This window comes from Meleagris gallopavo, chromosome 6, assembly GCF_905368555.1.
Source record: "Meleagris gallopavo chromosome 6, MGAL_WU_HG_1.1, whole genome shotgun sequence".
In the NCBI taxonomy this organism is placed as follows: domain Eukaryota; kingdom Metazoa; phylum Chordata; class Aves; order Galliformes; family Phasianidae; genus Meleagris; species Meleagris gallopavo.
Genome location: NC_139409.1, coordinates 23,091,585 through 23,119,406, shown reverse-complemented (window position 1 = coordinate 23,119,406; position 27,822 = coordinate 23,091,585). Strand labels below are relative to the sequence as shown.

Sequence of the window (27,822 nt, the reverse complement as noted above, 5' to 3'; positions counted from 1 at the left end):
TGTGTGAGCTGCTCTATATAGATGATTATTTGCAGTTAACTGTTCAAACATTGTCACTTCAGGTTGCTTTGAATTTGGTAAGATTGCTCAACGTTTGCCTATGCAAACTTGCTTTTGTCTTACACTTTTAAACCACAAATAAGAAAATAGGAGAACAGAAATGGGAGAAAAAAACAGAATTCTGACAGAAATATGTAACAGTAGTACTTAAAAAGAAGTATCTATTACATTGAATGCAAATGAAAAAAACTTGGAACACGCATTTTAGCTGAAGCGTTGAAATACCTCCTACACCTCGGGGTTCTAGACTTCTTCTCACAAATACAAGAAAACAAACATGAACCTTGATTTGTTCTGCACATGCTTCTGGCTGGAATAGTGCATGTCAAGGACAGTCTAGAATACAATGGCCCAAAGCCCACACAAGCATCCCCTCCAAATGATGTGACACAATGCATTACAGTGCTGCAGAGGTTACAGGTTAAATACATATAATAGGCCAAATCTTACAGTGCTTTCACTGCATTCAAACTGTGATTTCCTTAATGGTGCCAAGATCCAGAAGAAAGAAAAGTCACTAGATGGCCTGTACATTGAGAATTGAAGTGACATTTATTTCACTGGCTTTAAAATGACAATCACTAATTTTTTTTAACATTTATATTTAGGAGAACATCAACGTGATCACTTAGAAACACCATCATCTTCTGTATCTGCACAGTTGGTAGGCAGCATTCCCATGACTTGGGAATAAAAGTTATCTTCCCACTGAATTCAGAACTAGGTTTTGATCTGGGGCAAAAGCCATCTGAAATGGTATGGTTCACTGTCTGCATCAATAATCAGGAGCTGCACATTCTCCTACCTGTTGGCTTATCCACACCAAGGAATCCAGCTTGGCCCAGGGTTTTAAACACTTTGTGTGCTGGGAACTGTCCTTCTTCTTCCCATTTGTCCACAAAGGGGTTAATCTCTTTGTCAATGATCTAGATTTGAAAAATAAATGTAAAGTTATTGACAGACATTCTTACTGATACAACAAATTGACTATTTTTGTCTAAATAATTAAAAAACGAAAAGAAATACACAGGGAAAATTTTGAAAACACCCATTAACAACTACTACAACAGCTGCAATGTGGTAAATATAAATAATTCTTTTAGCAATTGCAACTAATGCAACAGGAATTCATGAGGACTGGTTTAAGACCAGGAAAATAGCAATTCCCCATCATCATTTATTATCTCTTTGGGTACTATTTCTAGAAAGCAACAGGAAGAGAAATCTGGATGGTCCTCAGAGGGACACAGCCAAGGATGGCTGATGGCCTGTTCATGATGACCACATACAGCACATAAGACAAGCAAGTACAAAGGGATTCAGCTCCCTTCTCTTTGCCTGAAATGCTCATCCTACAAAGCCTCAGATTTTCATGGCCATAAAAAGGGAGCAGATGGGCAATCTGCAGTTCCACAGCTGAGTTCTGAGGAACTACTCAACAGTCCCATGCCTCAGTCCCCTGCACTGTGGTGTTGCTCCCCACGCCCACTGACCTTTCATGAGGCAGATGGTTTCAAATAGCTTTCAAAAGGTGTCTGTGTAATGGTGTCCACCCCTTTCTACCTCCACAAGCCAAGCTGGGGGCTGGCATATGCTTCTGCTGGGCCTCCAAGTGTCTTGTGCAATTGGGTCAGCACACACAAGAGCATTCAATAGTAAAGCAAAAAAGCCACCAAACCACACCAGAACAAGTACCATTTCTCAATCTAATGTCCCTAGTTCATGACCACAATTTTACTGTTACACCGTTCTACAAAGAGAGAATTTATTATTTTAAGAACTTCTCTTAGTCTTTTCTCCACACTAAACAAACAAGTCCTGTAGTGCTAAGTCTTCCTTAAGCTGGAAATAGATCTCTTTTGCTCTTGAAGTGCCGTGCTCATGAGACCCTGTAGAGTGTTCTTCTCAGCCGTCTATTTATTGCACATTCTTCAGAGAATTTCAGACCATATACGGCTGCTTTCTGCTTCCCCGTTGGCCACAGAAATACAGATACTTCACTGTTGGCTACACAAAATTACTTTTTCTATTCTCCTACTAAATTCTGAGAAATATACAAGCTCAATGTTCAACTCACTCAGTAATTACCATCTCTCTCTCCTTCTCTTATACTACCTGACATAGGCCTTATGACCAACACTAACTGAATACTCACCAGGACACAAGGACAGCCTACATTTAACTATCTGTATTGCCGTATCCTTGATACTCAGACAGCAGCACGTAGACCTTTCGTGCTGAGTAACAGGACATGAAGCACCCCCTGGATTGCACTTTTTGTAACATGTGGTAATGCTGATCTGAAAACACCCAGGGAAGTGCCTGAAAGCAATTATGAAGCCTATACAGAAGGCTAACCCGGTGTTTTGACAGATCTTGGCAAAAGTTTGATGTGAACATACTAACACAATTCTGTATTTGTTATGGCAGGTACTGAGCCAAGTGTTTCACACAAGAAACTACCTTTGAAGTTCAACCAAGTCAGAAGAATGACGAAAGCATTCAAGAAGTTCTTTACATAATTCCTGCATATTATAACCTGCTCCCTTCTGCATCTTTGAGCAGAGCTCAAGCTGCTTGACAGAGCCAAAGTTTAAATATTAGCAGGTGAAGTTTGTTCACGTCTAGTAAAGCAAGATCTACCTGGCATGACACAACAAAAAAACAGGGACAGCCTCGCTGCACAAACTGCACTTTTTTTGTGTTTCCAGTCAAGAAAAAATGAACATCACAGTCCAGATATCAATATCCAATTATTTCTTAGCTCCTGGACCATCCACTTTAAACTGTGTTTATGGTTCGCAGTCGTAAATAAGACTCTAAACAAATTTAACCTACTTTCAGAAGAGAGAAGTAATTCCTTCAGAAGTATTATTCATGAAAATAAGGCTTTAAATAATTTGCTTTAATACTGATCATTGGATATTATCACCCTTTCATGCAAAAGCTTACAAAAAGAGACATTTTCAAAGGACCAAATCATCAATTACCAAAGGAATTTGCACATGTACAGAACTTGTGCTTTAAACGTTGCTAAAGACAGATGTATTTGGAAGCAGATCAAGTATGCTGTATGTTTCATTTGCCCTTTCCTTTGGCTTTTGCCAAAATGTAATGTGTGCTCCCAGAGAATTACATCGAGCTTCAATCAATTTATATGGTAAGTAATTAATTTTGAATTAACTTACATTTTCATAGTGCACACAGCTTTCAGAAGCAAAAACTAAGTGCTGCAGGCACCTTGAGCTAAATCATAAGGGATACCTGCCACATATGGTAATTACACAGAAAAAAAGCTTTTAGCAGTAGCCAAGAAGCAATTCTGTTTATTTTTATAGGCTTTATCATGAAAAAAATGTGGAAATCATAGCTGGTAACATTCAGACATACATCACTAGGATAGTGACTATAGTAAGAACTAAAACACCTCTCAGCAGGTATTTGGGATCTAATGCCTATTTAGGAGCCCTGTATCTTTTCTGCCTACTGATAGAGTAAGCCACAGCAGAATTCTGCTCTTGTCCTGACAGTGAGGACATGGTTAAGTCTTGTGTACAGGAACAGAGGTTTTTCAGGCTGCTTCAATAGCCCATAAAGACATAAAACAAAAGGACTGAACTCTGGAGACAGACTTGGCTCAGTCTACATCTCAGTGATGCAGACAGTCATGGTTGGTATCAGCCATGAATTATTTTTAAAAACACCATGTGCGCACGTCCAGTCAGAAACTGATCAAGACAAGAAACTCATTTCATGTTGAATGGTACTAAGAAAAATAAAAGTGTTTTATATTTCAAGTAGTCTTTACAAAGTTTGTGAAAACAGAACCTGTAACTTTCTGCTCAGGAAAGAGGAAATTGAGTGGGGGAGTAAGGGGAGGAGAAAGAATGAAATACAGGTTTTTTGTTGTTGTTGTTACGGATTATTTTATTTCTCTTCTAGATGGAGATTATCTCTCCAGAACATTGCCAGATAGTTGCATGCTTTTCTTATTTTCCCCTGGAAAGTTACTGTACTATTTAAATGAGTAAAACAAAACCACACACATGGGATTTTCCTTCGCATGGTGCTCAGTATTTTCTGCTGATATTGTACCAGCAGAAGCATTAGAGACCGTCATTTATTTCTTACTGTAATCTAAAACAAATATCCTATTCCTAATGGTAACTGTAATTAAATCATTTTGGGTACTGAGAGTCTAAAGATATTCTTTACAACCACTAAAGATTTCTTTCCATTATTCACCATCAACTTTACCTTTTAGCAAACAATTCAGATCAGAAATTAAAAATAACACTTCAATACACAATATCTCATATCTGTCTCCTACAATATTGTACAGTGGTAGTACAGTATTTCAGCACACAATAAGTAGGACAACATATAACCTTGAGTCTTACAAAAAACAACAACAACAAAAAAAATGAAGACTACATTAATATGCATTCCTACAAAAAGACAGAAACTTTTAGTAAAGTGTCTTGTGAGTTACACCGAAGTTAAGATTAGACTGACTTACTAGAAAAGCAAGATAAAATGTCTGACAAAAAACATACCTTTGTATTTAGAAAATTAGATGGATTTTGAGTTTGGTTTTTATGACAATGGCACTTTCTATGAAGATTATTACATTAGGGAGGGATGAGATTCACCTGTCTAGAAGAGACAGGGCAATCTTCGGCAGCAGGCCGGCCAACCTACTGAGGTAGGCTTTAAATTGAAGTTGGGAGCAGGGTACAAAATGGCAATAGTCTTTTCAGCAGTGCCCAGCCACAGAACAAAGGACAATGGGCGCAAAGTGAAACATAGAAAATTCCATACAAATATGAGGAAAAACTTATTTACTTTGAGAGTGACAGAGCACTGGAACAGGCTTCTCAGAAAGGTTGTGGAGTTTCCTTTTCTGGAGATATTCCAGACCCATGTGGACACTTTTCTGTGCAACTACTGTCATGAAATTGCTTTAGCAGAGGGCAGGACTAGATGTTCTCCAGAGGTCCCTTCCAACTCCTGCAATTCTATGATTTAGAGGTGCCATATCATACCAGGGTAAGAGGAGTATTTTTGCTTTTAAATCAAGCTGAGATAATGATTAAATCTTTAAATCTTTAAAGTAATATAAGGAACAACTAAATAAGCAACAAACCACTAACAACATTTCTTCCTTGATTATATCATGACAATTAGCAAAACGCTGACTTGAAAGAAAGGAGGTAACAGACTGTAGAGCTCTTTGCTTTTGACACCAGCGATAATTAAAGAGAATAATGAACAGCTCATACTACATCTCTCCTTGTAATTGAATTCATAACCTCTGGCAGCAATGAGTGCACACAACATTGCACAGTGCAGCACTGGTGCTGAGGACAGGCAGTGTTTTCCCAAGGCTAAGAACTGAAAGAGTCAAGGTGGCCAAATCCATTGCCCTGCCCATATGTACTACCAAAACAAGCCCATAAAAATCACCATAGGATGCACCAACAGCACCAGAACATGCTTTCCATCTGAATATCCTGTTAGCCTTCTTTCTGAATGCAGCAGGAGCCATGAGCTGTTGGGGGCTACATCACCTAACTCAGCCTGGCCCTGATGAGCACGGCAGTGATGAGCCCAGGTCTGCAGTGGTTGGCACCCAGAAGGAAGAGGCCATGGCTTGGGTCTGATGAGATCACGAGCAGAAGCAGAGGCAGTGTAGGACATCATAGACCACAAGAGTTACAAATAATCCCATCACACAAAGATGACTTAACTGCACAGCCACAGAAATGATTCCCTGAGTGTAAACCTTGTCTGCTTATGCCACCAAGTTACCTAGCGAGCTTTCTTCTGGCAAACAAAATCCAGCATTCTGAAATGATCTTGACAGCAAGGCTGCAACCCTCTGCTTCCTCTTTCAGGTTACACAAGCAGTACAGAGTGATTCACCAAAGATTTTTCAAGCAGTTTTGCATGCCCTTTATCTGAGTATTGTTTCTTTTAATACTAATTGCTGTAAAGGTGCTAGCAGCCCAAAACTATTGGATCCTTCTCTCACTCTCTTTTAAAACATAGATGTTTTTATTGACATATCTCAGGACTCACATAGGAAACCTATGTAAAACAACTCACCACTACACAAGGGTCCTATCGACTTGGGACATATCCTAGAGGTTGCTCTAATACTTCCGTCTCCTTACATGTCCAGGAAGGCAAGATTCTCTTCTGTTCACAGAGTGGAAGATTTGGTATTCAAATTCAATCTACAGAATTTACTCTGTATTCACTTTGGCAGCAAAATGTACATTGTAACATGTGAACCTGCAGAAGAGTTTGTCCTACTTGAGTACACAATTTGGAAACTTTGCTCTGAGCGGTCATCAGACTGCTGGGAACAAACTGAGAATATTTTCCACAATAATGCAAGTTTGAACTGAAGAAGTTCAATCTATGCATAGACATCCATTTCATGACCCTGTGAAAATCACTTAGCAGGCAAAAAAAGCCCTAAAATCAGAATATCTCAATAATTAAAATATAGAACAAAAATGAAGTAATTATGACATCAGTTTTTTAAAGCAGTGTGATTCATTTTAAAAGCCTCGAACCAACAAGTTTTAAAATTATAATTTAGAAAGCAGTTCCTTTTAAAGTCTCAATACTTTTATGTCATCAAGATATTAAATAGTGACCTAAGTGTAGCACAGAGCATGGGGGAAACAGCAGGAAAAAGAAAAACCCACAGTAATTAAGTATCCATTTAACTTCAAATTTTACAACTACTAGTAATGCATCTAGAGGGTGTGGTTTAAACACTCACCTAAAGGTTCACAAGCTTTGTACTTCACTTAGTAAATTTGAAATGTTCGTGTACCAAGCAGGATGCCTCCAAAACTTTGCCCTTGAAAACGTCCAGACCTGGGAATGTCTAAAGGACCACAACGTGCTATCCTGGCCCTTCAGTCCATTTTGGTCTCTCCAGCTCTCCACACACTTCATGCAGAACCAACCACTCTGCACAACATCTGAAGAATGCAATCAGAGAATCAGAGTTGGAAGGGACACTTAAGGTGTTCCACTCCTTGGATCCATTTTGTGGCCCTTCTTTGGATGCACTCCAACAGGTCCACATCTCTCCTGTACTGAAGACTCCACATCTGGATTCAGTACTGCAGGTGAGGCCTCACAGTGCAGAGCAGACGGGCAGGAGCACCTCCCTCAATCTACTGGCCGCCCTTCTTTTGATGCAGCCCAGCCAGGTGAGCAAAAAGAGAAAAAAAAAAAAAAAGCTGGATAAAATGACATAAAGTTAGGCCCACACTTAAGCCCCTTGCTGAGCACAGGCTCTAGGTTTCACACTTCAGCTCACTGTACTGTCTGTGGCCTGCACTGATTATCATTTATTTTGCTTGTAAATGCACCAAGTGCTTGACAGAATAAATAGTGTCACATCACCCACGTTCATCAGGTATGCTATATACACCCCCTCCTTGTGCGTGTGGGCAAACTTAGACATAAAACATGAAGATTTGAGGTCATTCAGCTTTCCCCTTTTCCCTCTCCCAATAGGCAGTATGTTAAAATTTTGGGAGAAAAATCCAATCCAGTTTAGTGCTGTGAAGGTGGTTGAAAGGAGGCAGATAACACATCATTGCTAGCACCTCAAGATGTTAGGATACTATTTCTATTTTTTTGTCCATTACTGCACAGTGAGAGTGAACAGACCCAGCTCACGTCTGCCTTTCTCCACTGCCTTTAGACATAGCTGTGTCCAGAGCTGAGCTTCCAGAGAAGCTGACAGTGGATTTAAAACCAATACTCATTAGGTTTATAGAAGGTGAAAATGGAAAAATTCCCTGAATGCTCAAAAATAAATGCCCAAAATGGGAAGATGTGTTTAAAATTGATTAATTATAATGCCACAATTCCTTTTTGTACCTTCAATTATGCTGTGCCACAGGCAACAAAGGACTCATGCAGTGTGCTACAGCACTGGGTACCAAAGACTGCGAGATCAGCAAACACAAGAACAAATCGTTACTAAATTAAATTTTCCCTTTCCTAAAGGGAAAAAAAAAAAAAAAAAAAAAAAAAAGCACAGGGAAAAAAGGCAATGAAGTAAGATTACATACCTGTCCTCATCTATTTTCTTTTCAGCCAAAAAGCACACACATTATAAGTATAATGCCATTTCTTCTCTCTATACATTTGGCCGCAATTGGACATGCTTCTGTTCAAATCATTGCGTTTGTTTCCTGTCAGAGACACAGTTCTCTGCCATATACATAATACATAAAGCAGAGCTGATTATTGCTTCAGAAATTTAAATACTGCAAATCCTTTAGTCCCATACATCTGGCTACAATTTTTACTTTGGAGGAAAAAAATATATATCTGAATCAACCACAAAGCTTTTGTCACTGCTTGCCTAAAACTTAAAAACCTACAAGTCCTGTAGGGAGTGCAGGGCTGGGCAGAAGCACGTGCTGTCCCTCCGCCTGTGTGGAGCAGAAGGTGGCTTTTGTCACTCTGGCATGTATCGTCACCCAATGAAGAAAACAAAAGGTCCAGACCAGGATGTGGGAGCTGAGCCCAGCTTAACCTTTCCTGAGGAACAAGATGCTGAAAGACCAGCTCTGGTTGGGGAGGCACGTGATCCCAACTGACCCTCCTCCTTCCTGGCATTCTACTCCCTGCCCAAAGGGACACAAACACAGACAAACCCCTTGCACACTTGGGAGCTTTTGTAGTCCCTGCTCACTCCCAGCCACTCCTTCAACAGCCGTATCTAAGAACATGGGTGAAAATGGGAGGATCTCAAAATTGCTTCTCACTCTGGACTCCAAGAATTGCAAATACCATTCCAAAACCATTTCTCCAGCGAGAGCAGGAAAGGAATATGTTTGCAAAGCCCCCCAGGATCAGGCAATCATTTAAGTGTTTATGTTTGGTTCCAGGGAATTTCGCAATTTCTTTCCTTTGACCACAAACTGTATTTATTCCTCCGTCTCATTGATGGCATCTGCTGCATCCTCCATTCAACCACACCACAGTGGGCAAAGCAATATGCTATAAAATGAGCATTTCTCACCCTTGATACTCAACACAACAGGGTTTAAGCCATGTTGGGCTCCATGTCCTTCTTGGACAAGAAATTCTGTTCCTTTTACCATGATATTTTTGCAAAAACTGTGAACTACTCTCTTGGGGATATAGAAAATACATTCACGCATATGGTTCCATGGTACTCACGGATATATATACCTCAAACACAAAAATATAACTAATGGATACTATCCAAGGAGAGACATATTAAAAATATGATTTATATTGGGGCAGAAAATAATTTTTTTTCCTCATTACTGACAGTATTCCCCCAATGCTTCTGCACATGTCAGGCTCCCCTGAATCTCTTAACTTTAGGAAAGAAAACAGCATTTAATAGAAACAGAATGGGTCAGGAAACACAAAGAGATTTGGGGATAATGCTTAAAATATCAGAACTTTGATCTATCTAGCTACTCATTCAAAAAATGGCCCATCCCTGTGACTTATAAAGCTGCTAATGCACAAAACTTGTTTTCTTTCCCTCTGTTAGTCAGTAGGACATTTCGTGCACACATGGTATCATTATGGCAAAAAACTAGATTAAAAAAACTCCCTTTTCCACCTCCTAACAACTTTACTAAGTTCAGACTTGGCCACAGTGACCACAAATTATATTCTTAGGAACTGTGATTATTCATATTTGGTTCTGGATTATATCCCTGCGCGAACAAAGCAATTTATCTCACTGTGGCCATTCCAGGCCACCTTTCCACTGCAAGTCATTAGGACGTCATGAAATAATATGATGGGATCCAATGCAAAAGGCAAATGCCCCTGGATTTTGCCCATCTTTGCCACCCACACACTGTTACCCATGACATGGCTCAGCATTTCATGCTGTTACTAGGTTGAACTGCAGCCTGAAATCCGAGTACTGTTGAAGATATTGGCAACGTGGTATGAAGCAGTGCCTGGGCTGGTTTGTCCAGGCTGACAGACAATCCTTCTTCAAGAGATTTCAATTAGCAGAGCTTCCAGATGTACATGGTGCCTTTTTAACAGTCAACAAGTGGCAACAAGCATCTACTGTAGTACTCTAGGACTTCACAGAGCACCAAGGGGCCATGTTCAGACACTGTAGCCCACATCGTGGCTGAATCCTTCAGATGAAATGGAAAATATTCAGTCCTAGGAATGGCTTTAACCTCACTGGTGCCTTCATCTTTTTTTTATCTTGTGTCACAGAAAGAGGATAAGTAATTCTCTGGAGCTACTAAAAGAATGGCTCTTTACATGCCAAACAGTAAGGCAAATGATGGAAACCCACCAGAGAATCACAACTTTTATGTATGTCCTGGCACTTAAACTATGCTCATCTCCATATCAGCTGAGTGCCTAGTAAGCCTGGGGTATCCTCACGGATTCAAATAGCTGACCTCACTGAAGGACTGCTAGTCCTGAGTGCTGAATCAGCAACTACAGATTTGGACTATCATCTCAACCACAAGAAGCTTACACAGAATCTACTTACCACATTGCTCCAGCATCATGGGAAACATTTTTATTCAGCATGATCTTGTTGCATCTATTTTCCATTTTTTTCGTTTTCCTTGTGGCTGGGATAAAGCTAAGCTGAAATAAAATGTTCCACATTTCTCTTTGGATGAGGTGATCAACAGTATTTTATCAGCTTCCCCCGGGAAAGAGCTGGTTTCTTCTCCAGAAGAAAGGAGACATTCCTAGTCTCCACTTCGGTCTTTGAAAATGCAATTATGACACACATTCTTCTGCTTATCCCACTGCAAATTTCTAACTGCAATACTTGTGACCCTCCCAAGTCTGCCTGAGGAGCAGCTTCATTCTCAAACAGTGTAGTAGGACACCCATACTTTTCCCTGTCTCAAGTTAACACGGCATATTTTGAAGGCTAAAGCACATAAAATGGCAGATCGCAGATAAGCTTAGGCCGGCCTTACTGCTACAGACAAACCAAGGCTCTAATTTTTTATGACAAGCTATAAACTAACCACTGAAACCCACCTGAGGAAAGACACACTTCTGGTGGTGCTATCAGGGCTAGTGACCTGGTACCTTCTGTTCCTAAACCATGCTGATAATTCAACAGCTGTTGACTAGGCACACAAGCCTGGCTGTAGGACAGAAAATAATTTTAAGTAGTACGCCAAGAATCTCAGAAGTCTCCTTGCAGCAATTCATCAGCGCTCATCTATCAAACCTGATGTAGACTTTCTTGCTCCCTTTGAGGCTTAATAAGAAAAAAAAAAAAAAAGAAAAAAGAAAAAAAAATGTCCAGAACAAGGCAAGTTGAAAGTACAATGACACCTAGCTGGGAGCTGCCATGTTCATCAGTGTGCCCATGGGGCAGAAGTAAAGATTTACTCACACATTTTTACACTAACAGGACTTAAAATGATTTAAAGAAAGCTACATTTCCTGAATGGTCATGGCACAACCTGTGTAAATCACAGGCGTTTGCTCAGTCACAAACTGCTTATTAAGATACGATTTAAATTGTCAGAAGTTCATAGCTGCACTGCCTACTGAAATTAGGTGTGACAATGATAAAGTACTACTGAATGTCTTAGGTGGTATTTCTTATTACAGTAGTATATCCCAGCTGCCCTGATAACAACAAAAATCAACTGTGAACATTTTCCCTCTGTTAAATTATTGCCCAGAATTCTATGCAGTAGAAAAGGATATTTCTGTGTTTGTCTACACCAGAAAGTGATCTGGCCTCAAAATGTTATAAAATGTTTCTGTTAGACACAAGATGACAAAGGCTACTGCAAATATCCCAGAATGTGGGAATTTTGTTTGCCTTACAAAGATCTGTACAAAAGCTGTGAGGTTTACTAATGTCATGTTTTTAACTGTCTCCCTTCTCAAACTTCTACCTCAAATGCATGACAAATATTGTTTTAGAGATCCAAGTCACGTCTTTTGCAACTTCTGCTGTGTCTTTCCTTTTTCATTTTCTCTTTCAATTTAGTAAGAAAGTATTTTAAGTTATTAATTTGTAGCACCAACAGCCAACGACTTCGCTGTTTTAATACTGTTTTTAGTGATTTGCTATAAAAGATGGACAAAACAACTCCAACTACTGTGCTCCAGCAGTAACAGTAGTTACATTTCAGTAATAATCTGCAGACTATCCAAAATAGCTGCACTATTTTGACAGAGAGCTTACAGCAATTTTAATGGATATTTATAGTGAAAATTAGTATTTAATCCAGCTCTTTTATGCTCTAATACAAAGAGGCTCTAATTCCTCCATGAATACATATATATTAATGAACAGAAATTTGTGACACTGTTAATAACTGGAGCCAGACATACAAGCCAGGAGTGGCAAATAAACAGTGGTGTTCTTTTGTGGAGTCCATTTTTACAGGAATCCCCCTTATTCTGCAGAGATGTAACACTGTGTAATCAGTCCAAGCCATCACTGTGTGTAAAATGAAATCTTTTTTACATTAGATGCAATTCCATCAAAATATATGCCAATCTTTTTCAAATGTATTTCCCAAAGCTTCCTACTACTACTGCCTGAGGTATACAAATAGGGACATGCTAAAATACACATCACATATGTATATGCATTGTTACGCATGCACACAAAGTAGCTTAAACCCTCTTTTCCTTCAAGCCTATACTATAATTATTGCATCAAACTGTAGGATATCAGTGCACTGTAAGTATTGTTAAGAAGGTAAAGAAAAGTTATGTTTTTCGATTTCCAAGAGGAAGGGTGGTGACCTATGAAGTAGTAAAGGAAACCACTCACAAGGTTATTTGAATGCCCTTGCTAAAAACAGCTCCTGGAATTACAGGAGTCTCTTCCTCATCCTGCTCAGAACAATTGGAGAAGTACAGATCATTTAAAATATATTAATTTAACAGATTAAAAAATAAAAGGAATGGAGACAAAAATATAACAGTTCTCACTAATGGAATTACATTGATTGCTTCTCTGATTTCCCTGGCAGCTGCATCTGGATTAGCCTAGTGAAAAAAGTGCCCCAAATTAAATAATCGTTCCATTTAAAATTCATTTCAGATTCTCAGTGGTCATTCTCTGTCACAGTGTTTACTTTTCAGTTTGTCTTGAATTCACTGGGGTCAGTTTTAACTTAGGCCAAAATAAACTGATTGACGGAAGCTTTGGAGTAAACAACATTAGACTGGATCCGATGTAAACTGGTTTTTTCTATATGATCAGACAGAAACTGAAATAAGAGTTACATAAGCATTTTGTAAATTCTAGGAGTAACGGACAGCCCAGGTGTAGAGGACAGAGCAAGGCAGGTGACTCTGCAGACATGCAGGCTTGTTACTGCAATACAAGCAAAACAATCCTGTATTATTCACCCAAGTGACAGAAGAGGATTCATCTTCAACTCTTTTACTGATCCTTTCCCTGCCAGCTCATTCCTGCTTTGAAGAACATCCAGGAATTTAGATGAATGAAACTAACTTATAAGGAAGTTGGTCTAGCACCATGTTTCTTTGTATAACAAAGAAAATGAACACACTACTGCAAAAGTTTAAGGATAAGAGGCCTAACTTTAGCCATAGAGAACTTGATGAATTAAATGGCCTTTGCAATATCCTGCTTTAACCCTGGAAGTATGAAAGCTAATTCAAAAAAAACAAAAAACAAAAAACCAAACCTGTCCGAATCAGAAGTAGCCCCAACATCCTTTCTCCACATTAAACATGGAAAGAGGAGAAATTTGGAAAAAGGGTAATTATCCATAAAAGTGTAAGATTCTTCCAGTCATTTTTAAAAGCTTCTATCAAATTCTTGACAGTACAGCTCCAAAGTCACATAAATGATCTAACATTAGGACACCCAGTGTGCACTGCTTTTAAAAAACTACAGTGCAGCACCAGCCAGGAGCTGAGCATTCACTTACAGGCAAATCAGGGGCAGCACCTCACACTCCATCATGCCCATCTTGGAATGCACACCCTGCTTGAAGATGAACTTGAGCACATCACAGTTTAGAGACAGACTTCTCACACGTGCAGCTTGTCTCATCTTGCCTTATCCTATCCCATCTCGCCTGGTTCTGTTCTGTTTCATCTCATCCCATCCACTCCACTCCACCCTGTCCTATTCCACCCACTGCCCCCAGACCATCCTTGCCAGTGGGTTCCACACCAGAGTTTTCTAATTTTAAAAAAAACCTAATTCTCCAATTTTGACAGGTGTTGCTTAAGTATACCACAGCTTTCTGCAGGTGACACTGATCTCATTGCTGGGAACACAGAGAATTCCCCACTGCCATCATTGTTCAGAGTGGCATTCAACTTCCATTTGACCTTACCCAAAGTGTCTCTTTCTCTCGGTTTATCATTCTGTTTCAAAGGAACCTCCTGTTACGGCCCTACTAGAAACACCACCACAAATGGACTCTGTTCTGCCTGCCCTTATGCTCTGTGTCCACAGCCAACCCTTACCCTGCAGGAGCTGGGACGGAACTGAGCGCTCTCCTGCTCTGTGCCCCGGTCCTTCACGTCCCATTCGGGCAACCCAAGTTCCACCAACACACCGCTTGTGCTCCCTCTCCACACACAGGCAGCACAACAGCCCGGCCCCACTCGCAGAAGTCCCCACAGTCCCACCACTCGACTTTTAAAGCGAAAAGAGGAGCCATGGAGTGCCAACACGCCGCACGCAACAGCCGGGGCAGCGCAGCGGGCAGGCCACGCAGGCTGCCGGGTCGTCCCCGCGGTACCTTCCTGAGGGCCGCCCGCAATGCGCCGTGCTGCGGCGAGTCGGCTACGCGCCCTCCGTCCCTCCGCCCGCCGCCACCGCGCAGTGCCGAGGCCCGCAGCGCCCAGCGCCCGCCGCTCCGCAGCGCCATGGCCGCCGTCGGCCGCTCCGCTCCGCCCTCCGTTCCGGGCCGCCGTGCCTTCTCGGGTTACCGGCCGGAGCGAGCGGCGAACAGGTGGCGAGAGCGGTGAAGCGATGAGACCCTGCTTTCAGATTAATCTATTTATTTAAGAAAAAAAAAAAAAAAGAACAACAGACAAAATCCGCTCCTGCACTGCCGGAGCAGGCCCAGCGGAGTGGGGTTTCCCTTAGGCGATGACACAGCCGCCCTTCTCCTTGAAGGGGTTCTTGTCCTCCGGGACACCTTTCACCAGCGGGTCCTCTCCCGAGCGCTCCTCGATGTAGTTCTTGATCTCCTCGGAGCACTTGGACACCTGTGGGGAGGACACACACGTTGCCAGAGCTCACGCACTCCTCAGCAGCGAGGTGCTGAGCTCACATCTTTCCCTGTTTGCCTGCCTATTGGGTACCACAGGCCAGCACTCAGCTGCTATGCTGTTAAACTTCCATTTTTTAAATCAGTCCATCTAGTTGTATTAAGCACATCTTCCCCGACATGACTTACCGTCAACACCCTCAGGATCAACATTTCAGCTCCACAACATGCTATCTGTCTACAACGCATCAGTCATTTCACATGTTTTTCCCAAACAAAACACTCCATAATGGTTTTTCAGAGATGATATAAATCCCCATCCCAAGTTCTACAGCAGAAGCCACACGTCTTCAATGACAGTCACCTAGGAAATCATTTACTTACAGGCACGTGGCATTATGTCAAACAACAGCTAATAAAATACTGCATGAAGCAGGAGCACAACCCACAGGCCTCCTTGCATGACAGCCCCACACAGAGGGCCCCCAAAGGAACCTGCCCTGGAGGAGGACCGGGGCTGCTCTGTGCCTTGACCACACACACCTCTCACTTCTCTTCCTATGGAACAGACACTGTCCTCAGGTGTCTGGATAAGGGACGCCTCTAAGCACAGCTCCCTGCTCTGTGCCTGCCAACCCACAGACACAACAGCGCAGTCAGCAACAGCATCCAGCTGCTGCCAGGCCGACAGGGGCCATTATTTCTAATTTAAGGCTCGTTGCTTTCCCCCATAATTATATCTTACTCCATAGGTAAAGTTATGCCAAGTGAGATGGTGAATTTACCCGCTGTGTCACAGCCTCAGAGCCATCAGAAGTAGCTCAGGGTTAATCCTCAACCACAGAGCATACAGAATAAGGCCTAACTACCTCTAGCTGTGGTACAGCTGTGATGCCTATAACACAGACTTCATTCTCACTGTGAAACTTTTGTATAGTGCAGAGGTGAAATTGAGGATGTCAACTGTGCTTTACTGCAGATGGTTTCAAAATACCCATTTCCCCAAAGTCTATTACAGTATTAGAATATATTGACTAAATATTAGAATATTTAGACTATTCAGAATATTTAAATATATATTTATTTACATAAGGAGTTTTAAACTCTTTTTAAGAAAATAAAAATCTATGCATTCTAGAGAGTACTTCAGGAGCTTGGGAATGCTCTGAGGGATGATCCAGGTGTCTGTAGTACTCAGATGTGCAGCCCTTAATACTTCTGGATCCACAGACCATAACATCTATAATCACTGACATTTAACTGACACCTAAAATGCAATGAGGCACTGGCACTGCTGCTCAGAGAAGCTGTGGGTGACCCATCCCTGGAGGCATGCAAGGCAGAGCTGGATGGGACCCTGATGTGGTGGGTGGACACAAACCCTCAGCAGGGGGTTGGAACTGTGTGGACTTTAAGGTCCCTTACAAGCCAAGTCCTTCCGTGATTCATTCTGTGAGTCTGTTATAATTGTGGCTTTCTTATTTTGTTGGCTATGTACCTAGGTCTAGTACACAGAAACAATTCCACTGATCCCCTAATATAAACTCACTTTTTGTCTGAAATAAATAGTTTATCTAGATGTATATTTTTTCCTGCTGGCATATAGAACTAAAACAAACAAACAAATTTTATCATGGAGCAAGATCAATTGTGTTCTTCCATTTACAGAAAATGTGCAATAATACAACAGCAATAAAAAGCAACGGAAACCATTCACCTGTGAAAAGAAATTACCAGTGTGACAGAAAGTATAGTACTCCCATCGAACACAGCAGAACGGAGCTCAGCTCTAGAGCACCAGCCCCTCAGCTTCTACCCTTCTCCCGAGGGCGTCCCGCCGGCCACGGCACCCCCCACGCCCCGGTGGCTTTTACATAGCAGGGGAATTCTGCCTCTCCCGGCACGGCCGCTCAGAGGGGGGTCTGGGCTAGAGCCGTCGGGGAGAGCACAGCACTCCTCGCGGCGGGGCCCTCAGCACCCCCGCGCCGCGCCGGGACGGGGCCCTCCCGCTCCGCCCCGCCGGGCTCCGCACGGGGCTGCCCGCCCGGCCCCGCTGCCACCCGACGGCACCGCGCCGGGGCTGCCCGGCCGCCCTCCGCCTCCGCCCCAAGCCCCCGGCCCGCCCGGCGGCCCCTCGCTCACCGGCTGCCTCTCCAGCTTCACTTCTTTCCGGAGCTGCTCCACTTCCATTTTCAGTTTGTCCTTCTCGCTCAGATCCTCGATGTTGATCGCCGGCATGGTGTGCGCTGCCAGAGCGCGGAGAGAGGGAGGGGAGGAGGGAGGGAGGACAAAGGGTTACCGCTGGGCAGCGAGGCCGTCGGGCCCGGAGCCCCCGGTAGGGCGGTGGGACGGCAGGGCGGCCGCCCCCGGCCCGCCCCCGGCCTCACTCACCCGGTGCCGCCGGGCTGCTCCGCGGCGACCGCTTCCTCCCTACCGCGCCGGGCACCGTGCCCCGCGCCGCCCGGCCTTTAAACTCCGGTCTAATCCCCCCTAATCGGATTACTGCCCGCCTGGCTCCGCGCTCGGGACGTTCACACTGCGGGGCCTTTAGCGCCCCGCACCCGGCGGGCTGCCGGGACCCTCTCACCTCCTCGCCCCATGGGGCAGAGGCGGCCCGGGGCTGCCCAGCGCTCAGCCCTCTCCTCTGCTCCTCCTGTACCTCAGTGCTGGGTGGTCGTGTGCCGCTGGCGTACTGAGAGAGGTGAGCTGGTCACAGCAGGTGTTTTTCTTGGGCTCATTCCCCTAAAGTTCTGTGTAAAAACTACAGGCAGATCAGACTGAAAGGCAGAGAGGAGAAGGAACAGCTGCCAGGTCAGGTTTTCAGTGGGACACAGAGCTCTGCATGCCACAGCGCTGCACAGAGCATGTGGGGTCCTGCAGCTGCACTGAGTGCTGGGGATGGGGTACATTCGGAGTGGTGGGTTCAGGAAGCACAAGAAGGACTTAAGAAAGCCCTCTGTGCTTGCATATACTGCTGAGGTCCAGACCCTGAGCAGAGGACTCACTCTTTGCAGCGTGTCCCTTCACTCTGTTTGTGCCCTGGCATCTCTGCTCTTGGCAGCTGCTTTCATATGATGCTAGCGGATATGGAATCAGCACGGCTACAGCCCTTCACATCAAGCAAAGCTGCAGGCCTAGATGCAACCCTTTGAGTGGGTGTGTGCGAACCCATTTGGTTTTCAGAACCTGAAACGCCCTTGTAGGCAGTCATCTCCTTTCCTCCTTCCATCTCTGGCTATAACCACAAGGACACTACCTGCCCCTCTCCCACCCACCGGATATAAGCAGTACAGCAGGATGCCACGATTTACACCTCCTTCCTCTGCCACTGCTCCAGTAAGTATTCACAGGGTATACATCAGATTTATTTCAGTTCACTAAAATCAGATCCTCTTCCCCTCCATCCCTTTGGCTGTTATGTATGTGCAGTTCCTAATCCCTACAACCTTTGCTGTCATCCCTATGCCCCTGTTGGCCACAGTGCTGCCCAGAGCAGTGCCAAGGAGCTGCACAGCCCTTGTCGGGAGCATAAAGTGGGTACAGAGAATGGTGGGCACAGGGGGGCCGGAGCTGAGGGCTGCCAGTGGGAGCAGGGCATCATAGCCCAGCAATGGAAAACCTGCAGCAGTCACCTGCAGATATGACTACTTTTGCTGACTGTAGCTAATGAAGGCTCTCACCATTCACTGTTAGTTGGTCCTCAGGTTCGTATGTTTTTACAACTACCTACCTAATCTAAGTGAACTTTGTTGCTGTTACAGCATAGGAGCAGCTGAGTAAATGCCACACTGTGCTGCAGGGTTGATGGATAGACGCGTTTAATCCAAACTTTGTTTTGTGTGTGTGCATGCACAGAGGAAATGGAAAATGGTATTAGTGTGACAGCACTCATTTTGCTGCTATTGTTTGAAGTGGCATTTCAATGACTTCCTGTTCAATTCCAACAAAATCCAATGAAAGCTAAAGGACATCAGTCTGATTGTATAAAAATCACCTGTGAAAAAGAATGCTTTTTTTTTTTTTTTTCCTGGAAATAGAAAATCTGGTGGTTGTTTTTTTTCCTACTGGAGGAACTGAAGCTTTATTACCATCATTGCACTTAATAAGTTTACCCAAAAACGAGGGCATGCTGTTAATGGCCATAGCAATAAGATCCTGAAATACAGCAGATGTGTCCCATGGCAATGCCTCACATTGGACCAGGATTCTGTTTGGTTGTCGGTGTAGTTTTGTGTGTGTTTTTGTATGTTTCTGTGTTTTAACTAAAGCAGCTTCTTATTTTTGAGCAACTGGGAGATTTTTGAAGAAAAACAAGAGAAGCCATCTAGGTTTTAGGGAGTTGAATTTGCTCCTCTTTCTCGCCTTTGTAGAAAGCGAAATCCTGTCAGAAGCAGGCAGCAATTGTGCACGGTACATGGAACAGTTTCTCTCGGGGCCTGCATGCATGCTGGGGTTATCTTCAGGATAAAACCAAGCCGTGATGCCTCCTGAGACCCATCCAGCGGTTTCATCCCTTCATCGCTCAGCGCTTCCAGGCTCCCGACGCCGGCTCGTTCCCTAGTGCCCCTGGTGCCCCTAGTGCCGGGGCAGCTGAAGGCGGCCGGCTGCAGGGTGGTGTGGCGGAGTCCCGCTGGCTGCTGCCGCCCCGCGCCCGCCTCGGGCACCGCCGTAAGCGTCCCGGATCCGTCATTAACAGGAAATTCTCTTCGGGCACCGTTCCGTAACACGGCCGTGGAGCCCCGCCAGCCCCCCGCAGCCCCGGCGAAGCCCCCCCCCGTCACCGGGGCTCACGCAGGCGCGCGCCCCGCCGCCGACCTGCTGCCCCATGAATCACCCCTTCCCCTCCCACCACATGCGCAAGGAGGGAGGCGGCCCAGGGAAGCCGTGTCGGCGCATATAAAGCGCTGCCGTCGGGCTGGGCAGCGCTGACCGCTCCCGGGACCTTGCTGCCAGCCGTCCCTCCCGCCCGCCGCCGCGACATGGCCACCGGCCGCCGCCTCCCGCTGCCCGCGCTGCTGCTGCCGCTGGCCTGTGCCGCCCTGGCGCCGCGCGGCCTCACAGGTAGGAGCGGGGCGCGGGCGGCGCTCGGGGCCGGGGCCGCCGCCGCCGCTGCGAGGGTGCCCTCAGCCCCGGCCTTGTGTCTCTGCAGAGAAGCAGCGCGCCTGCCTGCTGCCCCCCGACGACGGGCCGTGCCGCGCCCTGGTGCCGCGCTGGTACTACGACAGGTACACGCAGAGCTGCCAGGAGTTCAGCTACGGCGGCTGCCACGGCAACGCCAACAACTTCCTCAGCTACGACGACTGCGAGAAGAACTGCTGGACCATCAAAAGTGAGTCCGGAGCACCGAGAGCCCCGGGGTGTGGGGGGTGTTGTGCCTGGGGGACTGGACCAGCCTGTATGCAGGGAGCTGTGTCAGATTGGAGTGCACGGGATGTACCACCTTCCTTAAAATCTTAGCATTATAACAAGCATCTAATTAATGCATCGGATTCCTCCTGTAAAGCTTACCCCAAGTTACTGTGGAGTGCAGGTGCTGGGACAAGCTGGGTCTTGCTACAACCGGCACTCAGTGTGCAGCGCCATGCTCTTGGGACAGGGGCACGAAGGGTTGGTTTTTACTGAGGATGCAATGCTGTGCTGTTGGAATGAGGGCATGTAGGGGTGGTTTTACTGACTGCAAACTGTTTTTGTTGCAGAGGTGCCTAAACTGTGCCGGATGGAGGCTGACACAGGGCCCTGCCGAGGACACATAAGAAGATATGCCTTTCAACTTGAGTTCAATGAGGTGTGAGGAGTTTGTCTACGGGGGCTGCTACGGGAATGGCAACAACTTCAAGGACCTGCAGTCCTGTGTGGATCACTGTCTGCCAGAGAAAAGTAACGGTTGTTCCAAATCCTTAATAAACTAGATGGTTTGAAAGCGATATGAAGATGATACTTTTTTTGGTATTTTGCTCTAGATACCTGCACGGTGGTGTTTTTTAACGCACAGTATGTTTTGGTAGCACAGATGCTTATTATTGTCTTCAGGTTATGATATGTGGCTGCTCTCACCTGCCTTTTACCAAGTGCACTCTATTACTCTGATATAGTGACTTCAAATTTGAGCACAGCTACACCCAGCCAGCCTCTTGCCTTCTAGGGAACTGTGCACCTGTAAGCTGAAGGGCAGTGAGGTAGATATCTGTGCTGAGGCAGATGCCTAAGGTGCTGTGGCTGTCATGGTCAGGAAGGTGATGTCCTGATATATGCAGAGGTCCCTTCATGAATTCAAGCCTGAGGGATGCTGTTGGGAGTGCTGAAAACTCCACACCACCTAATTCAACTATCGATGGAAGACTTTTTGCCTCATCTGGTTGGCTCTTCCCTGCCTCTCCTTACCAACTTTTAAGAGGAGAGAGGGTAATTATGAGGACGTGACTGTAGATTAATGTTTTCATAAACACCATCTGGTTAATACCTGTTGCAGGACAGTGCCTTTGAAGAACAGAGAGATGCTAGAATAGTGTTGCTGCCTGTGCTTTATTGCGCTCAATGAGAGTTGTTTTTGGTTGATGAGAGGTTGTCATCATTTCCTTAAGCAAACAAAATTATTTTTAATTTCTGTTAGTAAAAAGTCTATAGCAACAGAAGTAAGATTTTGTTAAACGTTCTAGTAAGAAATGAGGTTTTGTACTTCTTGCAGCAAGTAGGTAGGATTTACTAGCAAAATTGTAGCAAGGACAGAGTAAATAGTACTTTTCTCACCTACAGAGGTAATTCCACTGGAATCGCTGTTGTTCCTATAAATATGGAATCAGACTGCTGTCTATCTCCCATGAACATTTCTGCTCTTCCAAATACAGCACTGCATTTGGGAAAAGCGGATGAATTTCACTTGTGGACTACTAAGCTTGTTTTCTGGGACTACCTGATGCTTTCCCCAATGTATAACTCATAGGAATAGAATGCAGTAACTCTCTGAAGTCATTGGTAGCATTCATGTCAGTTCAATGGGAGTAATAGGTATTTAGCAGTCAAACTGATTGCAGAGTCTTAATATGGTAGGCATAGAGATTATATAAATCATCTCCTTTTTCTTTTTCAAGCTGGCCCGTTGTTATGCTATAGCCCAAAAGATGAAGGATTGTGCTCCTCTTCTGTGCCCCGTTATTACTATGACAGCACGAGTAAATTGTGCAAGGAGTTCAAGTACACTGGCTGTGGTGGAAATGCCAACAACTTCGTTACAGAAGTAGATTGCTACAGTGTCTGTAAAAAAGGTAAGATTTCTTGGTATTTTGTCAGTCAAAAGCAGATAAACCAATCCGTATACCAGTATTAGGTGTCCATTGTGTTCTTTTACTCACTTTTTTTTTTTAAATAAATATATGCTTTTTACAGTATGGACTCAGTATTCTCAAAGAAAGGGAAAACTGAGATGCAATGCTAAATTGTTCATACAAGAAAAGAGTAATGTGTGGAGGTTATACAATTTTTAATTTTTAAATGAAATGTGGAGAAAGGCATTTGAAAAGACTTTAATTTTGTAGGGCCCACAAGGAATCAGTATTTAAACGGTTCGAAACACTAATTAAGGTTTTACTTTCTTCCAGATACTTTAAAGTGGGATTAAAGCAAGTTGTGAAATCAATTTACTTTTTTCTTTAGCATTTTTAGCAGCTAACATCCTCTCTTGATTCTCTGCTTCCTGTTCCCATTTCCCATTCCCATTGTTAAAGATTTGTCTCATCACTTGTGTTGAACATGAGGCCATGGTGGGAACGGTTGGGATGAATTTTTTTTTTTCTCAATGATTTTATTCAAACCAGCTTCTTGTGCTTGTAATTCAAAACTTGTGCTGTTAGCTGCAGTAATATGTTCATACCCACTATTGCAGATCTAATACTCTGATTGATTTGATATGTAAATCTATGAGGAGAGAAGCATAATTAATGTAAATCCCCAGAACAGTCAGGAAGCAGACATAGCACAAAACTTAAAAAAAAATAAAAATAAAATAATAATAATAAACAAAAAATTATACTAAGGGGGAAAAATTAGGGCTGTATCTAACATATACTTCACCTTTGGAAAAAAACCAACAACAACAACAACAACAAAAACAACAACAAAACAACAACAAAGCCCATCTCTGTTTTAAACATGAAACATTTATAGTACCCAAGTACAGCTATATTTAAGGTGTGTGGAAGGCTTAAGTCAGTAGAGGATTATCCAGTTCTGGGCTTGAAGTCCATGGCTGTTGAAGCTGGTAGTTGAAGAGCTGTGAGTACTGACCTTGGAAGTAAAAATATTGCCTGCCAGTTACTCATGGCAGTACTATTTCTGTGGCGTACCACTCTGACTGTGTCTCTGCCATTCTGGCATTATAAGGGAGATACAAATGGTGTGCAAGTCTATCAGAGATGCCTATGATTACCTAATTTGCGTCTATTACTCTCTGGAAGTGGTAGGGCCAGGCTCCAGCCTAACCATGCAAAAAGAGAGGAGGAAGGAAATCACCTCTTCAACATCTTGCCTTCTGCCCCTGCATACACTCAGCCACATCCACTCTGGGGGCTCTCCTCTATTCCCTTCACAGGGAAGAAAGGCATGAAGAAAAGTTATGTCTTGTTATTAGTGCAACAAATAGGGAAACTCAAAAGATTGGTTATAACTTGTGCATTTCAAAATTCAGTAAGGTGTGGTCAACTGAAGCTCATAGTTAAGGGCATAATTAGTGTTAATTAATGTACATATACATTTCTATAGCTTGGGAGTGTACAGCAACATTAAGTAAATCTTTAAGGCAACTTAATCTACTCTTCTCCCCTTCCCAAGTTCCCCTCCCTAGTATCTTTCTTGTAACCTTTTGGAGTCTGAAGTTGTAATCAGTTAACCTCTCATATGTATATATGCAACTGCTGTTTAACTTGATCTGTAGCTCTTGAAATGACAAGGTACCTGAATAATTTCATTTTAAAAGACTAGAGTAGAAAACAGTTGCAGTCAAAGCAAATGAACAGGAAACTGGATGCAGGGCTCTTTGTGCAGATAAACAGGCAATGCGGTGGCAAAGATTTTTCAGTCGGCATTGTCAAGTACTGGCTTTCAGGACTATACTCACATGTTTCTTGTTGCTTTTTTTAAGCTCTTTTGGAAATAACCCTGACTGCTGCCTTGGAGCATTCTGCAATATCTGTGTGAAAGCCTGTTGTGTGCAGGAACTCGGATAATTTTACCTTTTTTCCATCTCCCACAGGCACTGGTTATAATTAGACTTTGCCCTTTTGTTGATCTAAGAAATGAAGCAATAGTTTTCTTTTTTCTTTTGCAAGTAGTGTAGGGTGTACTTCCATTCTGGTGTTCCTGTGGGGCAGCTAGAATGGACTTGCATTCTTTCGCAGGAAAAGAACAAACAGCAAAAGCAGAGAACAGTGCTATAGTGGATGCACTAGAAACCTTACTGTGTGTGAAAATAGAGTGTCCAGAACTCATTTTACAGTTTTTGACATGGCTGTTATTATTGGGTTCAACTGGTTTAACAGCATAATAAATAATAAAAAAGAAGTTCAAACAGTGAAGAGTAATAATAACTTTGTCATTCTGTTTTGCTGACTACTTCCTTTATTTTCTTAGCAGGGAGTCAGAAACCAACCATCAGCAAGCCAAGAAATCTACTCCGCAGAAAAATGATGAGAAAACTGATCAAAAAGCCTCAGACACGTAACCCGAAGTCTTAAATCTATTGTGCCCTTGAGTGTTTTAAACACTTTGACTTTTTTTTTTTGTATTCTAGTTTCCACAGATTTATACATTGACATATAGTTCTGTCTTTCAGAACTGCTTGTTTTCCAACTTACTTTTTATAAAGGACTGCATTTAATAGAAGCAGAATGAACCTAATTATGGTTCTTCTACTCTGTTGTATTCACAGTAATACTTCGCCAGATACTTAGATTTCCATGTTTTTATGGGGGAATATTACTACTGCCTTGGGAGAATACTTCAGCTGTTAAAATCAGTTAAGATTTGAAAAAAGTTCTCTTAATTACACTAAGGAGAATACAAAGCAAAGTCTCTGCGATGGAATTTTCTTTTTATACATCTTCTGCTTGTTAAAGAGAAGGAACCTTTCAGAAGTGTGTTCAGAGGTTCATAGCCCTGCCATTTCACACTTTACGCTGTCTTTACAGTCTTTACCCTTTACAGTTGCATTGATAGTCAAAACCTTTCAGCCTTTGTAACAAGAAATATAAACATAAATGGTTCATCCCACAAAAGAGAATTGAGATTAGGGATATTTTGCCAAATACTCCAACAAAGACAATGAGTAACCTGCCTGAGTATTAAACGGAAAATGTAGATGTTACTTAGTTGAAATGTCAAACATCATGACAAAGTCATGCTCTAAATCCTCTTGTGACATAAGTCAGCATTTCTTTTTTTTTTTTTTTTTTTAATTAAACACACTGGATGTATCTGTTGAGGGTCTTGATAGTGATGTTTGTGGGATGTGCTTAAAAAAAAAAAAAAACAACCAGAAGCTTCTGTAAATCTCACATAATCTGAGGCACTGTTAGATTATGCCTTTGGCAATATTATTGCACTTTTATGTTTTGTGTTTGAGCCATGTCTGAATTTCAATTCATTTCACCTACAATGTTTTCTAATGTGGATTGATACGTAATATTAATAAATTTTTTTGAAGAACAGCTTGTTTTCTTTCATATGATTCTGTTAATTACCCTGAATGACTTGCATGCACCAATATGTGTTATGGAACCTATTATCTACTAATTATGACTAGTAGAGTTTAGTTGTCTCTTAAATTATTTCCTTATGCTGAAGTCTTCATGTGAAGAAAGCCATCAAACTTTGTTGATGTCATTCAATTGTGGCAGCTTTTATGGCTCAGTTGGCTCCATTAGGAGCTGCTGTGGAAGGAAGGGCTGCTTGGCTCAGCTGACTGCTGCTGGCTGTCCTGTGTGATGCTGTGCTGCCTGACTAGTGTTTGTAAGGATGGTGGGCTGACATGTGAAATTCCTTTTTCTTCCAACTAGAAGCTTTCAGGTGCTTGCTTTATCTCCAATTCAGTGAAGGGATGTGGTAGGAAAACTAGCCAAGATTTTTTTCGTTCTGATTTTTCTCTCATCCCTGTGCTTGCAACTGAAGCAGTAAACTGCTTGCTGTAGTCTTCCTACCACACCATTTCTGCTACCTACTCTCAAAAGAAGCCACCTTATTTCAGAGGATCTTTCATCCTAGTTCTCTCCTGTGACTCCAACCTGAGCAGATGTCAGTCTGGAGTGTGCCGGCCTGGCAGTGCCAGGATTTCAGCTGGGGCTGCTCTGGCCTAGGGAGCGGTTACAGCTCCCGAGGCGAGATGAAACACACTGTCCAATGGACACTGCCCCCATCCCTTTCCTCAGATTGTGAATTTTGGCTGCTTCTGGGACAGGCAGCTCAGAGTATCCCTCTGAATGCCCGGTACTATGGTTTGTGAGGCTCCAGCTGCATTTGTTATGGCTTGCAGACTGAGTTGGAAAGAGAAGCTCATTTCAGAAGTTGTAACTCAGTTTAACTGCCTCTGCAGTATAGATCTCCCTGTGTTCTTTCTTTCCATGCTGGAAACATTCAAAGTCCAAGGGCCTGTTTCTAGGCTACTCCATGAAATATCAGAGGCTTAGGTTTGAATCTCCTACCTACCTAGCACCAAATATTTTAATCTAAAACATTTTTTGTTCTTGCAGAGTTCCCTAATAGAGTAAGTAACGACTGTGAAGATTTCTTTTAGCCTCTCTTCTACTATTCTATCTAATAAAAATTGTACTTTCTTTTCAGGTAAATGCCTTAAACTCTCTCTCTCTCTCTCTCTTTTTTTTTTAAGAATTTCAAGAATTTCAGCTGCCAATGTGCTCCCCTGCTTGATGTGCTTAAGTTACTCTGGTATCCTGCCAGCCTCCTGCTGTGGCTTTGACTAACCTAAATAATTCCTTATTATCTACAGCATTTTATATGACTCATGATTTACTTCCTTTTTCAGCTTGCTGATGAAACAACAATGGCCCAAGGTTGGGTCAACTGTTAGCATTTTGCCACGTTGAAAATTAATGCTGCTCACACCATCCTGCAAATTAACTTTTATTATAGTAGCCAGTGTCCAGCAACTGCTATAGTGTGTCACAGCGCAAATTTCTGCTGCAGAGGAGGGAAGCAGTTGTTATAATCAGTTGGGTTCATCTTGTCTTGCGCAGGTAGACTTCCACAGAAGCTCATGACTAATGATTTACCTGGAACAGTCATACCTGCTGCTTAATAGCAGCTGCTGAAATAAGCTGATTTGACTAAATACCATTGCAAATATGATCACTGATCTTTAACTTTCCTTTGCAATCCACAATTCTGGTTCTTTTCTTAGTGGTATCTTGTGAAGAAGTGCATCAAAATTCCATAAAAAGGAAAATTTGCATTGATTCTTTATCCTTAGTCTGTGGCAACACTCAGGGAATGGCTT

The 27,822-nt window shown here is 43.1% G+C and overlaps 3 protein-coding genes across 7 annotated transcripts in view; 1 reads left to right on the top strand and 2 right to left on the bottom strand.

Annotated features, from left to right (window-relative positions):
• The window catches only part of LOC100540124 (putative acyl-CoA dehydrogenase 6), an 81,084-nt gene extending 66,047 nt beyond the window's left edge, over positions 1-15,037 (bottom strand). Inside the window, exons 1-2 of one of the 3 annotated variants that reach the window (XM_085227451.1) lie at positions 14,850-15,037; positions 866-986 (exon numbers count right to left, since the gene is read on the bottom strand). In XM_085227451.1, coding sequence (XP_085083577.1) covers positions 866-986; positions 14,850-14,978 — 250 coding nt within the window. In that variant the 5' untranslated portion in view covers positions 14,979-15,037. The remainder of the gene's footprint in view (positions 1-865; positions 987-14,849) is intronic. The other 2 variants (XM_085227450.1, XM_085227449.1) reach the window with 2 other exon arrangements.
• A 57-nt stretch (positions 15,038-15,094) lies between these two features.
• LOC104911465 (guanine nucleotide-binding protein G(I)/G(S)/G(O) subunit gamma-11) lies at positions 15,095-18,158 on the bottom strand. 3 transcript variants are annotated; one of them, XM_085227454.1, is made up of 3 exons: positions 17,911-18,158; positions 17,466-17,569; positions 15,095-15,321 (listed from the first exon to the last, which is right to left on the bottom strand). In XM_085227454.1, the coding sequence occupies exons 1-3, from the start codon at positions 17,921-17,923 to the stop codon at positions 15,196-15,198; spliced, it is 243 nt and encodes an 80-aa protein (XP_085083580.1). In that variant the 5' UTR covers positions 17,924-18,158; the 3' UTR covers positions 15,095-15,195. The 3 variants fall into 3 exon arrangements, with proteins under 3 accessions (XP_085083580.1, XP_085083583.1, XP_085083581.1); XM_085227457.1 differs by having other exon boundaries at positions 17,983-18,156; XM_085227455.1 differs by having other exon boundaries at positions 17,715-17,966.
• Positions 18,159-20,182: 2,024 nt separating this feature from the next.
• TFPI2 (tissue factor pathway inhibitor 2) lies at positions 20,183-26,020 on the top strand. Its single transcript, XM_085227452.1, is given in 6 exon segments — positions 20,183-20,384; positions 20,473-20,652; positions 21,020-21,087; positions 21,089-21,200; positions 22,412-22,585; positions 24,945-26,020. Coding segments are annotated over 6 exon segments (720 nt in total). The 5' UTR covers positions 20,183-20,302; the 3' UTR covers positions 25,049-26,020.
• The last annotated feature ends 1,802 nt before the right edge of the window (positions 26,021-27,822 follow it).